At 40.0% G+C, this 16878-nt stretch overlaps 1 protein-coding gene across 10 annotated transcripts in view; it reads right to left on the bottom strand.

The window, feature by feature from the left end:
* The window catches only part of EIF2B3 (eukaryotic translation initiation factor 2B subunit gamma), a 107780-nt gene that overhangs the window by 67121 nt on the left and 23781 nt on the right, over positions 1-16878 (bottom strand). For all 10 annotated transcript variants that reach the window (XR_014228396.1, XR_014228397.1, XR_014228398.1 and 7 more), the window contains one exon: positions 13462-13573. Coding sequence is in view for 6 of the 10 variants with exons in the window: in XM_082314259.1 (XP_082170385.1) it covers positions 13462-13573 (112 nt within the window). In the remaining 4 variants the exon portion in view is untranslated. The remainder of the gene's footprint in view (positions 1-13461; positions 13574-16878) is intronic.

Here is a 16878-nt window from a genome sequence, read left to right as displayed (position 1 = left end):
TGCTGTTTCTTGCACATCCTTCTTTCAGGAAAAGCTCCCAATTTACTTTCCCTGGCTTTCGTTTCTACAAAAGCGGCAAACAACTCTTAATGAAGAAACACTTGAGGACAATTTGCTGCCTTGAAAGCTTTAAAATGAACAGCCTTTCACAGCAACTCAAATTAATGTGTGTTCCCACTGTACAGTAGCCTTGCTCAGCTTTAAGGAAACCAGGAATTATGCTTCAATAAAAATTCAGCCACACAAATATTCTGCTATAAAGAGAGGCATAAACATATAACTCTCCAACTTCCAGAGTCACGTACACGAGGCAAAGGGAAACGACATAAAAATAACTAGGTTTTTGTTTACATCTCAGATTTACAAGAGCAATTCCAGAAACTAAGTTCTTCCACAGAGGCATTGATTTAATTAGCCTGCATAGCATGCTTTATTTGTATTCGGACCTCTGACGTACATTGATAAAAAAGAAACAAATATACAATGGATACACACAAAATAATTTGCTAAATTTTTCTACGCCCAGGTACAGGTAAGAATTCTCAAACACACTTTCATGGGCTCTTCCTTATATGCAAATGATCCTTTTTTAACGTATACAAACTATGTATGTTTTCAGTTAAAAATGTGACTGGATCAATTGGATCATATATTCTTGCAAACCAGCCAAAAATCAAATAGAAACTGGAGCCCTGAAGGAATTTCTGGAAGTACGAACCATACAGCACAACAGTTCTACTTCTGGAAAGGAGAATCACCTCTCCTTTTGAAATGAAGCTAGAAGCGACAGCAGTGTGTAAAAATTACATGAAATAACTACATTAATGAACAATACTCAGAATTCTATCATAAAAACACGTAACTGGTGAAAATCTCAGCATAGCAACTAAGCACAAAATGATCAAGTAACAGCAGAGCACTTGCTTCTTACTTGCTTCTTGCTTCTTAATCTCAATTTTGGGTCTTACTATGCAACCAGCTGACAAAATTAGTTCCTCAGATGTGAGCATGGGATTCTCTTCAGGCCACAAACAGTGACAGCGAGGGTGACATTTTTGCTTAAGGTAACAAACAGGACTACTAAGAATGGGTTCTCATACGCTTTTTTCACAGTATTTTGATTCACATTAGTACAGCCTTTCTCCAGTTGTCCTCCTTATGTTAGATTTAAAAGCCAAAACATCCCAGAATTTGGGGAATAAATATTTAACTGTGAGTGTAAATAAGATTACATTATCCACTTCTAGAGATAACACGCAAGTTCAAGACAGTGCCTACCTTCAAGGAATGTTCCGAAGCTCAGCAATTTCTCTCCACCCTATAACTTCACCTAATTCTCCATACCTGTGTCTCTAACCAGCCTGCAGCAAGCAGGGATCAATAATTTAGAGCAGTAGACTTACATTTAGAAATCATATCAGCCTTTACAATGATATGGCCCCAACATCCTTCACTTGCGTGCACTGCAGTTGTCCTTGACTCTCCCCCCCACCACGCACAGTGCACATTTGGTTGTGGCCTCAAGCCACTACGGTGCAGCACACCTTCCCATAATCCCCATTCATGTCAACTGTTTATATGCTGAACAGCTCCATTCAGCTTTCACCTCTTCACCACAAGGTAACTTTTCAGGCACTAACTAATAATGAAACACACTCATCAGCTACATGTCAGCATATCTGGAAACCTTAGGAAACAGCAGTATCCCAAGATATCTAAGATACTTCCATTGAGACTTGAATTAGCACTTACAGCCAGTTTTCTTATTGTCATTGTAGGAGGAGCCGAAATTGGCAGTAGTGATGCAGGCACATGGCAGGTAAAAGACTGAAGCCTTCCAGAAGTCCTCAACAGAACCTGTGAGTCACCTCTACAGGGGACTCAACATGTTTTCCTTTAGGAAAATTAAGAAGTCAATGGACAGAAAGAGCATCAAGCAAAGCTAGCCTTTACATTATTGCGCTGCAGGCTGCTACGAGCTTTCTGTCGCTTGAAGACTCGTGCTCAGGACTAAACACTTTTTTTAAAGATGCACAAGTTCATATCCTTGCATCTCCTGCCTTCAAGATGGTAAATCAGTCAGTCATGACTTCAAAACACAGAAACGAAGGAACAGGTAAAGTGACAGATTTCTTTGCAGCAGGTTACTCAGCTGTGCTTCAGCTCTGCTGTTTGGCATTTCTGCTGTTCGTGGCATTCTTGAATTACACATTCATTACATCTTCATTTATGCACGTGACCCTTATGAGGCCACTATTTAGCAGGGCAGTATCACCTTGTTTTATTACCAGAACTTGTCATTCAGAAAAAATTAACTCTTTCTCTTCCTGCACAAAATTTTTTAATTAAAAAAGTGAAGAAGCAGATCCCACACAGAAGCCCAAATCAACTCAGATCTTTTAAAGCAGCCCACTCATAGGAAATTGTTGTCATGCTTTTAAAACGTTTAGGAGAAATGAAAGCCATTAGTCTTTGGAGTAATGACCTTCTAAAGGGAATTACTTTTCTACTGTGAAAAGTATGCTATATTTGAAGAACTATAAAAGATCAACTCGTGTTTGATTATTTGCATTTTGTTGGAACCAGAAAGTGCTGACCAAAGCTGGACATATGGGTAACAAACCCACAATTCTTATCTCAGAATTTAAAAGCTGCCATCAGGTGGCCAAACTGCAGCGGAAAGCAGCAAGAATTAAGAAACATAAGCATCACTTTTTCCCCTTTATCCAGAGTAATATGGATCTGAGAAAGCCTAGACGATACTATTTCTGCAGCAGAACTGGCTCCTGCCCAGTCCTTCTGGTACTTCCACGGCGTGCCCTGAGCCCCCGCAGGACTCGCATGCTCAGGAGCTGCTCTGCCCGCCCGGCCCTGGCAGCAGCACAGCCGCTCGCACGTTAGCTCAGGGGCGCTGCTGCCAGCTGTGCCAGGCGCAAGCCAGCATTTGTGAAACCAGTTCGTGCGCCCGCAAGGAACCGCCTATCTACAAATTTGATCATGTACGCTCAGGAGTAGTGGCTTGTTAACGCAAAAGAAAACATATTTCGTTTTGCACTGTATGTCCAGTGCTTTTGTATGAAAAACTGGAGAATGAGCGCCTTGAAAGGAAATTAGAGACAGTGAAGTGATAAGAATAGCAGCGCGTAACAATGTAACACACAGTAAACTACACAGTAATACATTTAAATACTACTGGCGTGCAGAAATGCAAGTGCTGAAACTGAAGATCTAGGTTTAAACAAAATCTGTAGCTCGTGCTGTACGCAGTGCTATATCAGCTGCTTCCTGCAGGTCGTTTGAACAAGTACTATTCTGATTCTAAATGTAGGAAAGCCAACAGTTAATACCCTCTACTCAGAGCAGCATTTTACATTTACAGCACTGACGTAAACATTCATGAGTTATGCCCCTATGAGACGGGAAAGTAATATTGCGTTCATTTTAAAAAGCGAAGAAAGTATGAGACAAACATTAAGTGGACTTCTCAAGGCCACAAAGCCAAGTAGAGAAGTGAGATCTCTCTGTATATTAATTACAAGACATTCTTAATGCAAACAGGTGATAGCACATCAACTCCCACGTTCAACTTTTACCCTTTCCAGCACCAGATCACCTATAGAACAAGAGAACTCTTCCTCTGTAAACACAAAGGTTGCTTATTTTAATGGTTCTTTACAACAATCAAACAGATTAACATTTCTATTTTTTTTCCAAAGACAAGAATAGATTACTGAGAAGTGAGGTCAGACAACTTTTCTGCAAACCCTTTAAGTCAACAGTTGTCCAGGACATGAGAAGTCATTTTTTACCCCAGGCACAAGGTTATCCCTGTCACATATGAAAGCCTGGAATCTATTTAACATCCCTAGTGTCATAACCCCTTCTTTTCAATTGACAAACATTAAGGGCATAGCAAAAAAATGCCAAAGTCTTACTTTTTTCCAGGTTGCTTCCTTCATATAATAATGTACATCAGAAAACACACAGAATCCTGTGTTCTAGAGCTACACTATCATGGGGTACATCTAAAACAAACACATGCAAGAGACATATTCCTTAAATTTGAAATATATACTATTTTCTCAAAGGGTAAGATACAGCAAAACATACCAGCAAGCACTAATTTGTCTCACTGATCTATCCCCTCAATAGCCAGAGGCTACTTTTAACTAGACTGACTTAACAAAGGAATCTAAATTGTATAAATCAACGTCTCAATTAACATTTTGTTTAGGAAGAGTTACGGAAGAGAAGCAGAATGTAATCATTTGCTAGCACAGTGGCTCCAGAGGTCTGGGAGCGAGTGCAAGAAGAATGGAGTTGAATGTGGGAAGGGTCCATTATTCTTTCAATAGCGTCTGGTGCTGCAAAATATGTGCTCGCATACTTTCCTACTTGAAAAGCTTAAGTCTTCAGTAGCTCCTTGGTCTGGGAAAATGGCAGGCACCCAAATGCTAACCCAGGGATCTAGGAAGGAGATCTACCTGAAGAACAATATTTTTCAAGTGGCTTTAGAAGTGAAAAATGGCCATAAAGAGAAGTCTCATTCCCAAGGGATTTTATTCCTTGTGTCTGGCCGCTGTTCGTCAGGTGCCGTTCCCCGCACACATCCCCAGCACATTCTAATGCAAGAATGGAGAGAGGGCCTCTCTGAAAATAATCACACTTGCTGAAAGACCTGCCCTGCATAAATATCTCTAACAACAGTACAAACAGAAATCAGCCTTCTTGCCCGATACCTTAGTTGAAATTTATGGCACCACTGGCCGTGATTCTGTTATTACTATTCTACCTGGCTAAGGCTCAAAGTCACAGAAGTGGGAATTTCAGAGGTATTTTCAGAAATGCTGTAGCTTATTTGGGGGGAAAAAAAACTGACAAAAAATAAATACCTAGTTCTAGAAATGCTGTACCCATACATTAGTGAACAAAGCAGCTATATATTACACATGCACGCATACATTTATGAACACATGTACCACAGCGATGGGACAGAGAAGTTAGGGACACACATAGCCTCCGAAATTATATTTAATGCTACACCTTAGGAATAATAAAGCACAGGGAAAAAAATAAAATCAAAGGGAATACTGAAAGACAGTCTCTTGTGCTCTCGCAAATACCACCAGCTGCTGGAGGATTTATATGCAGAAAAACTAGAAGTTGAGCTTTAACTTGAATTTCCCTTGCTTCCTCACTGGTTTGCTTCCAACCCTTGGAGTTTAATTAAAGTCCATCAGCCAAATTTTTTCTGTCTGAAGGCCCTAAATTATTCCCTTTTAAAATCTCTATTGACTGACCCAGATTTTTCAAAATCTTGAGCTTCCACTAACCTGAATTATGAATACCACCCCCCCTCATATTTTTTTAAAAGGTTAAAGGATTTCAAGATGATCGACCCAAGTAATATCAACAGCTACTGCCAGTCAATATGCAGGTATGCAGGTACATGTAAGTTACGCTTAGAATGAGTAATTGTGCAAGATATAGCATTCCGCATTGCCAGTTTACATATCAAGGTCTAATAGCCATCTCCTCTTAATTCCTAACAGAGTATTTCGTATTTGGTGACTGGGGAAAGGGAGAGTCCTGTAAGAAATCTCTAAGACAAGTGTATAAGAAGTTTTACTGCATGTAAAAGGAAGCTCTATCTAATCTTCTCTAGCTGAGGAAATGGTGCAATAAATTTGATGAAGAAAGGAAGGATTTAAAGCCAGCAAAAATTAGGATTTCTCAAAGCAGAAACATAGAGGACATGCTGCCTGTAGGAATAGATCTCTGCTATTTACTCGATCTACTGGAAGAACTCCCGGGGAGCATGTCTTAGCAAGAGAAAGGAAAGTTTGCTATGCTCTTCATTTCCTGTGTAATTCCAGAAACTGCCAGCACAATGCTGTTTGGGGAGAACCACACAACGGCTATTCAGGAGGGAATTCGGCATTGTATTCTGAATGAATGGAAACATTTTGAAAGATATATGTTTGCTGCGAGTAAAGTAGAATGCGAACCCAATAAGGATCGTGGGCACAAACACACCTTCAACCAGCTAACTGTATATTCTGACTCCTTCCATTATGACTTTCACAATATTCTTAGCAGTGCTAAACATCACAGTAAATCATCCAGGTTAGAGTTCACAGTAGCCATGAAGTAAGTGTAATAAATCAGCACTAAAAATATTATGCAACTACAGTTCAATTGATACCAAGTGTAACTAATTTTAATGGAGAGGCTATCGCTTTTATGTATCCCTGCAAGTTAGCGATTTGGGATCTCAACGACCAGGATGAAGGAAAGGCTCTTCAAAGTCCAGGTTTCTTAGAATAAACTAGATGAATGGTTCCTTACAAAAATCCCAAGGGTATTTCCCTCCAGCCCCCTGCAAAAATATTCTGCTAAGCATGACAATTTAAAGGATTAAAAAACAAAAAACAAACAAACAAAAAAATCAGTAACATGGAACAGTAAGGGAACCACAAGCTTTGGCTGGGCTCGGGAGCCAGGACCTCAGCCCCAAGCAGAATCAGACCTTTTAACTGAAGAGGAACAGTCACATGCCTCATTTCACCCTTACTTTGCTTTAAACTAGGCTGTTTCCTCCCCCCCCATATTCCACATTGGCTGATAAATTCCCCAACGGCGGGTGTTAACTAACTCCGCATTCCAGTCTGCTCTGCGTCATGGAGTTCCACATCCCGCTGATGAGGAACACATGGCGGACATGTAGTAGGGGAGAGCCTGACAGCGCTCGCACAAGCAGGGATAACTCCTCTGACCTTTGGCTTTTTTTTCTCTGTACCATCCCAACCGCACAATAAGGAGTCTGTGCCCCTCTGTCGTGTACTGGTCATTCTGGGATCGCTGGACGCAAGCTGAAACCCTCAGATTTCAACAGGCAGTTCTAATGAATACACACTATGGCTGAAAACATACGTTAAAAGCAAATAACTGATCATTCTGCGTCTCGCCCCTAACCAGACCGTTCAGAGGAACTTTTTGATCATACAGGTTACATCTGGATCAATGGAGGTAAATATGTCACAGAAACAACCAGTAACGGCTGCATTTCCCATCAACTCTCCGAAAGAAACTAACTCACAGCGTTGCTAAAAACTACACAGTGGCAACTGTATTAAAATATTAAGACATCCTTCCGAAATGAACAGAGCATTTGTCATCTTTTCAAGACCCAAGCCTGGCTTACAGTAACAATGAGAGAGATTCAACTTCAGTATTGTCCAACCTGATGACTCACCCAGAGCACTGCATTTACCAAGTCACATGGACGCAAGGGTGTCCAAGCAATACAGTCAGCTCTTCCTCCTTTGAAACCTCCGAAAAGTAAAACTGAATCACGGGCTAAGTGCTGGTCTGAGACCGCAGCAGACAGACAGACAAATGACTAATGACGATCCGTGCAACATACATTTACTGACGATTAGAAACCAAATGCTGAGCCTCACGCTCTCTGCTTTTAGTCTTATGCATACTGTAACGCTGGCAAGAATCTTGCAGTAAAATTAAATCCATTGCCAATAAGTCTTTCTATAGCTACATTCAACAGAAGTTGTTGCTGATATTCCAGATTCTAAGATTCATGACCTCTTACCTGTACGAGCTGTCAAGACATGGCATGACCTTTCTTTTATAAATAGGACCTGGATCTGTTGTACATTCCTTTCAACCCCCCCAGTGAATGAATAAAATAACACGGCAGCAGCAAAACACAATAAAATCCTGTGGAAGCAACAGTAATAGCAGTAAAATATCAGTAATATCAGCAAAATCAGTAATAGCAGTATGTTCTTTAAAATATAAAGTCAATGTCTCACAAACTGCTTTGATAGTATGTTCACATTTATTGTACAAGCATAACATATAAAAGCACCAAATTAAAATGTTTTCCTTATATTTGGCTACCTCCATTTTTAAAACAATAAATCATTTAAAAAATACTCTGTTTCTGAAGTTGAAGGCTACACTCATCCCCAATATATTTACAGAAAAAGCAGAGCAAGTTGAGCAAAGTTTAAACGCATAATAAACAAGGCAAACTTTCTGAGAAAATGAATGCCTTTTAGTTACAGCAGCTATTCCTAGTGAACTGAGAAACTTCTAAACAGGCAAGCAAGACCTCCAAGGGCATCTTGAGAACGTCTACTCCCAACTCACAGCTCAAACAACAACTCACAGGCCAGTATCTTTTTCTGAAATGTTCAGCAAAATCCTCTTTTGTAAAGAAATACGATTAAAGCTACACCAACATTTTTGAAGTGTGGTTATAGTCTGAGAAGTTAGTGTGTAAAAATCACACCCTCTTATTCAATAGACCCAGTTCCCTTATTTTGATTCAGAGTCAGATCCGCTTGCTTTACTGGCTAAAATAAACTTTTTACAACTTTCTAAATTCTTACTAGTACTGTGAAACCAATTCAGTTCTGGGAAGGGGAACTAGATTCTTTTCTGGCTTGTGCATCTGCAAAAGGATTATTACCTAAATCAACACATACAATTTTTATTTTTGTGATGGAGGAGCCAAAAAGAACCTGACTTATTTTCTGGATGCTAGTCAGAAAATTTTATTTTTATTTATGAAAAGAGCAGATCTGGAATAACTGCAAGAGCAGATCTGGACTAACAAGACAGACATGAAGATCTATGCATCACTCTCCAAAAGTCACATTTTAGAGAAAAAAAAGATATATCCAACATCTTTCCATGGCATTCCTCAAAATATCACTTGAATGCAAAGGAAACTTAGTAACAAACATTTGCTAATAGTAAAAACTACTGATTTTTCCAACACGGGAACACCACCAAAGATAATACATGTATATTCATCCTGTAGACAGCTGAGCCCAGCAAAGAGTTTTTGCTCTCTGGTCTGCCCTGCGTTGCTCCTCAGAATTTTCCTACTGAGTTGGGTTACTGCATCCCTCCCTTCCCTGCCAGTGGCACTGCTTGTGGGGACCACTCCCTAATGCACAAAGTAAAAAGAACCAAGTTATCAAAGTCCTGCTGTTTTAAAAGTAGTGCAACTCATTTTGATGCATGTGGCTTATGAAGTACTTGATCATACATCCAGCTGGGGGCAAGATGGAGGTGGTGGCCCCCTTCACCAGCACAGCTGGATCTGGAAGAGGACATCTGCCCATGATCTAGTTTAGGACGCTTTACACAGTGGAGCATCTGCCTATACCTGTGTCATTCCCAGCCTCTCTCATGGAAGTAGATTTTAAAAGAAAAAAAACAAAAGAAGCACCACAGGAGTGGCAGAGTATTTCAGACATGCCAGTTTCCCAAGGAAGGCAGTTTCAGAGAACAGAAACACTAAGGAAGTTGCAGTGTGTTTATATATGATCCACTTATTTAAAACAAATTATCAGCAGAAAAAAAGGCAATATCCCAAGGCAACAGAAAGGAAATCAAGTGTATCAAAGCTATTCCTGAACTCCCATTACCTACCCACTTGGCAACGCTGACTTTTAAAATTATACTACACCATTCATTTTTACTCTCATGATGCAAGGGGAAAAGGAAGAAAAAAACTCCCCCATCTTACCCCCCTCTTTTTATTAAAATATCTTAAAAACAGATCTGTATTGTTACTTCAAGGTTACTAATGTTAGTACTGTATATATTTATAGATGAGGTATTCCTTTCTGTCTGAAGCACATGAGGTAATAAGTAGCTGGAATTGTCATGGTGATTTATTAACATATTCTCTAGGAGAAGCCCTGCACCTGCATCTGTGCAGACAGAACACCCACGAAGGCTGAACTCACCCTTACACAGCCCACAAGATCTTAAAAGGAAATGCTCCAAATTTAGACCTGCTCCAACAGGTGTCTTTTACTGTCTCACTTTGCATGACCATAAATATCAGAGGTGGAGCAAAAAGCTCCCTGTCCATTGTAATCGTGCTTTGAAAACAAATACCTTTGCCCCCTCCGAAAGCAAAGGTGGCAGCTATGGAATTCTCATCATTTCCTCACTCCTTCATCCTGCCAAGACCCAAGTCAGAGAGATGTCACCAGCAAAACCAGGCTCCAGGGATGAGCACATAACTTTATTTTTTTCTCTTCAAAGGGCCCTAAGCTGGCTCCGAAACTTCCCCAAACTGTATTTCTTTCATTCTAGTATCTCATCTTGCAGCTATTTGCCAAAGTGAATGACATGCACAGGCTGTTCATGGCTTTTTATAAGCTCTCATTACCCAAACAGGGAACCATTTCCTTGAAAATGCTTTCTCCAGCAGCATTAGTCTCTCTAGGCACCACCAATAAATTTGTCTCCTAGCTCATCCTGATGCACACCAAAACGCGCCTGGATGGATGTATTTGATCCTGTTTTGCACTTGTTTACTGGAGGGAGGATGCTACCTGTGGGACTTGTCATCAGGGTGATTAACAGCACGGGGTGGGGGTGGGGGGGGAAGACAATTTTAACAGCTGAATGGAAAGCTTTGCCAGATTTGCTCTGGCAAGCAAAGGAGCAAAATCCAAGCTCCTTTCTGTGGTGCAACAAGGAGAGGCATTCTCAAAACGAAAATGGCTATCCACAACTCTCAAAACCCCATAACAAATCAAAACAACGAATCTGGAAAAGAAATCCTAACCAAACTGAGAAAGAGAATAACAGGTCACACATAAACTTAGAAATCCTATTAAAATGTTTCACTCTGTAACACTTTTGTTATTACAAAATGCCTGAGTCAAGAGCAAATAAATATTTAATACTCAACAGGTACTCAGGAGAATGTGTGTTTTCCCCTGTCCCTCCCCAGCAGCTGCTCTTTTATAGCAGGAAAGTGAAGAGCGTGAAATCCAGTGATAGGAAGAAGGCAAAGGTCAGGAAAAAGGTTTTTCTTCAAGGATTTAAATTAGCGTTCTACAGCTTTGGATGTTTTGTCAACACAACTTCCCTCCTGTGAGGAGGGGAAGCCAAAGGTCCTTTGAACCATTTCTGCATGGGATCTAGATTTTTACCAGTAACAGGATTCCTAGCTTTAAAGAAAAGTTCATCTTCCCTCTTCCCATTCCTTTCACCACTCCCTCCCTGTCCCTCCTTCCACTCCCCTCCTTAAAAAGGGAGAGAAAAAAAAAGAAAATAGAAAAAGAAAAGGATCTGAAGAGCAAAACAAGCACTAAAGGAGTTCTAGAGTTCATGTAACAAGACCACCATAGCCCTTCAAAGGGACCATTAAAAGCAAAACAAACAAAAGCAACACCCTCAAAACGTCTATTGTATTTTACAGAGGAACGAATGAGTGTACTGGAAATTCTCCCATCTTGCCACAAAGTCTGTTATTTCATCAAAACAAAGTCCAGAGATCAAGAAACGGCCAACATGGTAGCTGAAAGTCAGTCACATCAAGTGATCCATGAAGAAAAACGAGATTGGGCTTGCTCTTTTTTTTTTCTTTCCCCTTTCCTTGCTTTACTATGATGTATTAAAAAAAAGACTTCAAAGATCATTTTAAGCATCGCTTTTGTTTCTCACATGAGAAAGTCAGGGTTTGAGCAGGTCTAGACAACACAGTGGTTAAAACATCAGTAGCTGCCAACACTTTGTCTTCCTAGAGCTCCCACAGTTGTTGCTACCCTGGAATTGCCTCATTTGAAAATATTTGACAATTTCCATATACTATTTTCCTTCCCTCAGAGCTGCTCCAAGATGGCAGCTGTAAAACAGAGAGCCCATGAGCATCCACAGCAGGCAGTTTCAGATGTCAGAGGCTCACCCAGGTGGATACTGGCCTGATTCTCGAAAGCATCTTTTTCTTAATTTTTTTTGTCTTCTTTTTAACACTTAGCAGACCTTCTCTCTTTGTTCTTCTAGACTATCCTATCATCTGTGGGCTTTACTTGGAGGGTGGTTAACACTTTACATTAGCTTTGATAGCTGTGCACGTGGAAATGTAAGAAAGATAGGGAGACATACAGATTTTTATCCTATCTGTACATCACCAACACTACATGCACCAAATCCCAAACAGTTACGCTCAAGAAGATCTGCTGAAGACAATGTATCTGAACAGGTGTTCCTGAAGGCAAAGTTTTGCCCGCAGGATAAAGCCTGATTAATTTAGCTATAGGGTAACAGGAATGAGAATCCTCTGGTTAGATGAACCTGTAAAATCAGAGGTCAACTAAGATCACACATGTTACAGCAATTTCTAAGTTGCTATATCACAGCCACCCGCTAGTGCTAGGAGAAAGACAAAAAGACAAGCCTATGACTAACAGTAGATAAAATATTCCTCCCTAGCCCAAAATAGATCTATTAGTCTTTGCTCAAAAACACAGAATGCACCAGTGCTGAATTTCCTACACTATGCAGATCAGCTGCTGTGTGCATACCGAAGGCTTGCCTGCAGCTTGGTCCCTGCTACGTCCAAGAAAAACCCAGGAGAAAGCCAGTGGGAACACGCTGGAACAGGCTCTTTCCATCGCAGCAGTTAACACATGGCTCACTCTTGACCAGCTTCCTTCTAGGGTAATCCTTAAACTCAGACAGAAGAGGAGTCATCTTTCCATGGGCACACAGCACCTCCCTGGCATCTGGTAGCAGGATGTTCAAGGAAAGATTACACCTAGCTGTGGCCTATAGCACACACCAGGGGCATTTTCACAGAAGAGATTATCTGGGAGCAGATCCCAGATGTCCGCATCCTTGACTTACAAGGTCCACATGGATGAATTTCCCAGCTCTCAGATGCCTGCCCCACAGGTGTCTAATCTCACAGAGGAGAAAATCTGACTGTCAGCCTGGGACAGACTACAAAGGCTGGGTCTGAAGGAGCCAGCAGAGCCTTCCACAGAAAATGTCAGACAATGTGTGTCCGAGAAAACTAAAATCACTGTACAGAAGAGCGTAAAGAGCAACAAGCCATCTTTCATTCTTCTACTAATGGATATGAATTATGCTGTGCAGGAAGCTCAGCTAGTCTGGTGTATTTAATAAATTCATCCAAATCCTCAGTGCAGTTTAATGGTGGATATAACATGGATTTTTGGGCCTGGAAACACAGCTGAGGTTTTGTGCCTTATATGCACAAGAGTGTCGTGAAATCCTGAGAGCCCTTCTCAGATACTCTGTAAATCCATCTGGGACTCAGCCAATGAGACTAGAATTTCATTTATGGACATAGGTCTATGGCTTCTGAATCTCTGAATCTAATCTGTATCTGAACTGTAGCAAAACTGGCTTCATTTCAGGGAGAGTTACCTTTTCACCATTCGTTTTTTTTCCCTGGAATTTTTCACAATAAAGGTATCAGACAAGCCTATCAACTTCTTGTAATGATGTAATGAATAATAAAATACTACTCCCTGAATATTGCAAAAGCTGCTTTTCCCCTTCCCTTCTCATCCTATTTTGTTTTTAACCATCACTCCTAGTCCACAGTTATTTTCCCCCATCCCAAGTTCAGTTTCTATTAGAAGGATTCAATCTTACTTCTGAAGGATGGATCTTTTAATGACAAGTTCTTCATCCAAGTCAGCTTCATTAGCCATGAAGAGCAATCTTTTTCCTGTGTCATCCACTCCAATGAAGTCGCGCTGCTCCACTGAAGAAGAAAATCAAACACAGTCATTGTATAACCCAGTCTTAATGCAGGCTGGAAAGACAAATGGGACCACCAACCACCCCCGAAATATGAAATACTAGGTTTCAGACTAACCCAGCAAATCAATGAAATTGCAAAAGTTATCCACAATATTTATTAACTTCTTTTCAGTCAGGGTAGCTGCTACATATCATGACATTCAAAACACTGGCCCTGCAAGCTTTTTGCATCCTTTTTATGCAGATGCCAACTACAGGTCCTGACATGCAACACTTCATCTTGGGTTGTGCTTTCCTTCTCTCTCTCTCTTTTTTTTTTTTGTTTTGTTTTGTTTTAAATAAAAAAAAAATCCTGCTATTAGAATTTGGTGGTCTGGAGAGGATTATGATTTCAGTTAAGACATAACTACTTTGCAACGCATCTCTTATTTCAGAGAAATACTGATAGCAACAGAAAACCTAAATCGCATACACAAACACACATGAAAGTATAGATTCTAAGAGTCCTACAATTGATGTTTCTGGGTGGATTAACTTGGTTTAAATATCTATTTATAAAACTGCGAACCAAGAATACCTAATAGTCACATATACTATTGTGGCAATTCCCATCTCCTGCAATCAGTGACTGTGCATCAACAGTGACTTTGGTCTACTGAAATGTAAAACATTTATTTTTGAACAGTTTTCCACAACATCTGAATACAGTGCAGGCAGCTTATTCTAACTTGCACTTTGTAGTAAGTTCCATCACTCTGGTGGCAACCATACACTGATCTTTACAGGAACACAGGCTGTACAAGAATGCCATGGTACAGTTCTAACAAAAACCTCTTTTCTCCCACTAAATACTATTATTTTGGGCCAAACTGGCAAATATTCAATCTCCTAAGTTCTAAGCCTTTAACCACACTGGAGTAACAGCACACTCTATAAGTAATTAATTCTCTAAAATCTTTCCGCAGCCAAACTATTTTTAACCCTATTTTCCCCAGTTCAGCCCTGTTCCTTATTTTCCTTTTACCTGTTCCTTCAGAGTTACCATAGCAATAACCACTATCAAAATACAGTCAAATCTACACAGCTGTTGGAAGTTCTCCTACTGGCAGCCTTTGATCCAAGCGATCAAGCATACCCTCTTCAGAAATCCCCCCATCCCCTCTAGAAATGAATCTACAGCAGAGAAGTACAAAAATAGGCCTCAACATGTAACACTATTACAAATGAAGTACAATTAGGATAAAGCTCACTTGCTGTAAAAACTCAGAAATAAGTCTTGAAAGCAGTGCCGATTCTCATGCTAAGGAGGGTGATGAAGTTTGAGAGTGGGGGCTAACCAACCATCGCCACTGCCACCTAACCTGGGTCTCCTGACAGGCTAGAAACGCAACAGCGATAGATTTTCTCTCAAAGTTCAGGTCGTGGCTGCCCATCTCCTGACTGTTCCTACAGTAGCATATTACACTGATATTGCAAAGCTTTATGCAGTAAGAAAAAGGGAAAAGGAAAACTTGATGAAAACAGGACCAGGTGTGTGACTGCCACCAAACCGGTTTCTCTTGCTTGTGTCACAGGTAAGAAACAGACAGTGAAATGATGTGAGCGCACTATATTTTTTTCAGTAGCAGATGCCAGGTCAGGTTAGGTTTTTCCCTGTACACTGGCAACAAATAGCATTACTTCTGTAATTTAGAAAAGACAAAAGTTGTTAGTAAAATCAATTACCCAGAGATATAAGAGTCCTGTTTCAAATAACACTGGCATTACTCAATGAGGAAAAAATAAATGGAAGAATGAATACATAACTAGTTTATAAAATCCCTGCAAGGAAAGTATGAGAAAAAGTGTTAAAGCTGCAGTGATGGTAACTAAAAAAATCATTTAAAGTATAAAAATGGAATGCAGGATGCGTTTTGCCTCCTCATGATAGATAAATAAGGATTTGACACAGCTATTGCAATTTATTAATTACCTTAGAAATTAGATCCCCATCAATTTTGAAGGCTTTAATGACCTAAAGAAATCATGACATCACAAGAGAATGGGAGTTGAGCAATTCAGTGATGAGAAGAAATAATTTTCAGTCAGATTTTCTAAAATGCTTTTTAATCAAACATGATTAATTGACACTTGGGAAAAAGATACCTTTGTTTAAGATTCAGTATCCCCACCCTTTCAATTAAAGGGAGAGAATTCACACGATGCAGCCTGCAAGACCACCAAGAGGTCTTCTGGCAAACACAGGGAATACCAGTGATGACATGCCTGCTGCTTTCAAGACAAGAAAAACAAGCAGGAAAGAGTCACCATCCCCATCTCTTCTGCCTTTCTTTATACACAGAAAGGTTCAGACACTTTTTCACTCAATCCCTTGCAGGTCATCTTTAAGCACATGGCTCCATTCTGGGTGTCTGAATTCCTGACACACTCTGTTTATTTGGGTTACTACCATTCACTAGCACTCTGCTTTTTTTTTTTTTTTTTTATTGCCATGCCTCTTATTGATCAACTAAAAAAAAAGCCAATGAGATGATTATTGTCAATATATGTTCCCCTAAACATAAAAGCCAATGAACTTCACCCTGCAACTTGCAGCTGAGTTATGTCAAGCATTTCAGGAAACCATCAGTATGAATTTATAGATGCTTAACACTGCAATTCATGCTAATTTAAAAACTGTTCCTTATATCACAGTTCTTGAATGTTCAATAATATCCTGAAAGCAATGACTCTGTATCTGATTCCATGACATATGCAAAATAAGTCCTCTTGCTCCTTCTCAAAAAATGAATTAATTTGTAGGAACAGTGAAACAATAAAGCTGCAAATATATCTAGTGGCTCAACAGTATTAAAAAGTGGATCCTTAGTCCTAACAATTGAACAGTACAGTGCAAGTATATATATGTGTCACAATTTAGAGAAGGAGCTAATAGTGCCACATACTATGAAAAGCTGCCTAACACATTCCATGTTAGTATCTTGTCTTCAGTTACTTATAAGTTTAATAAAATTTTAACTGTTTGGGATGAAATTTCCAATGCCGGGTGCATGCCTTAAGAGGAACATTTGGAAAACTTCATCAAAAACAGTTCAGCTACTTCTAAGGCTAAAGAGAAAAAAAAAAAAAGTGTTCAGCCTAAGCTTAAACAGTTAGGTGGCCCTTCCCTTGAAAACCTCTGGTATTCCAGTTCTTCAGAGAAGCGTGACATTCAGTAAGCGCTGCTGACCTGTGTATCAGGAGTGTACTTTTTGCCATCTGACTCCATCATAAATCTTTGAAAAACTGCAGTTTTCTGTGCTCTTT

The sequence above is a fragment of the Platalea leucorodia genome, assembly GCF_965183815.1.
Source record: "Platalea leucorodia genome assembly, chromosome: 5".
NCBI classification, from domain to species: domain Eukaryota; kingdom Metazoa; phylum Chordata; class Aves; order Pelecaniformes; family Threskiornithidae; genus Platalea; species Platalea leucorodia.
The sequence above is the reverse complement of the archived record's forward strand: the minus strand, read 5'-3'. Positions and strand labels throughout refer to the sequence as shown.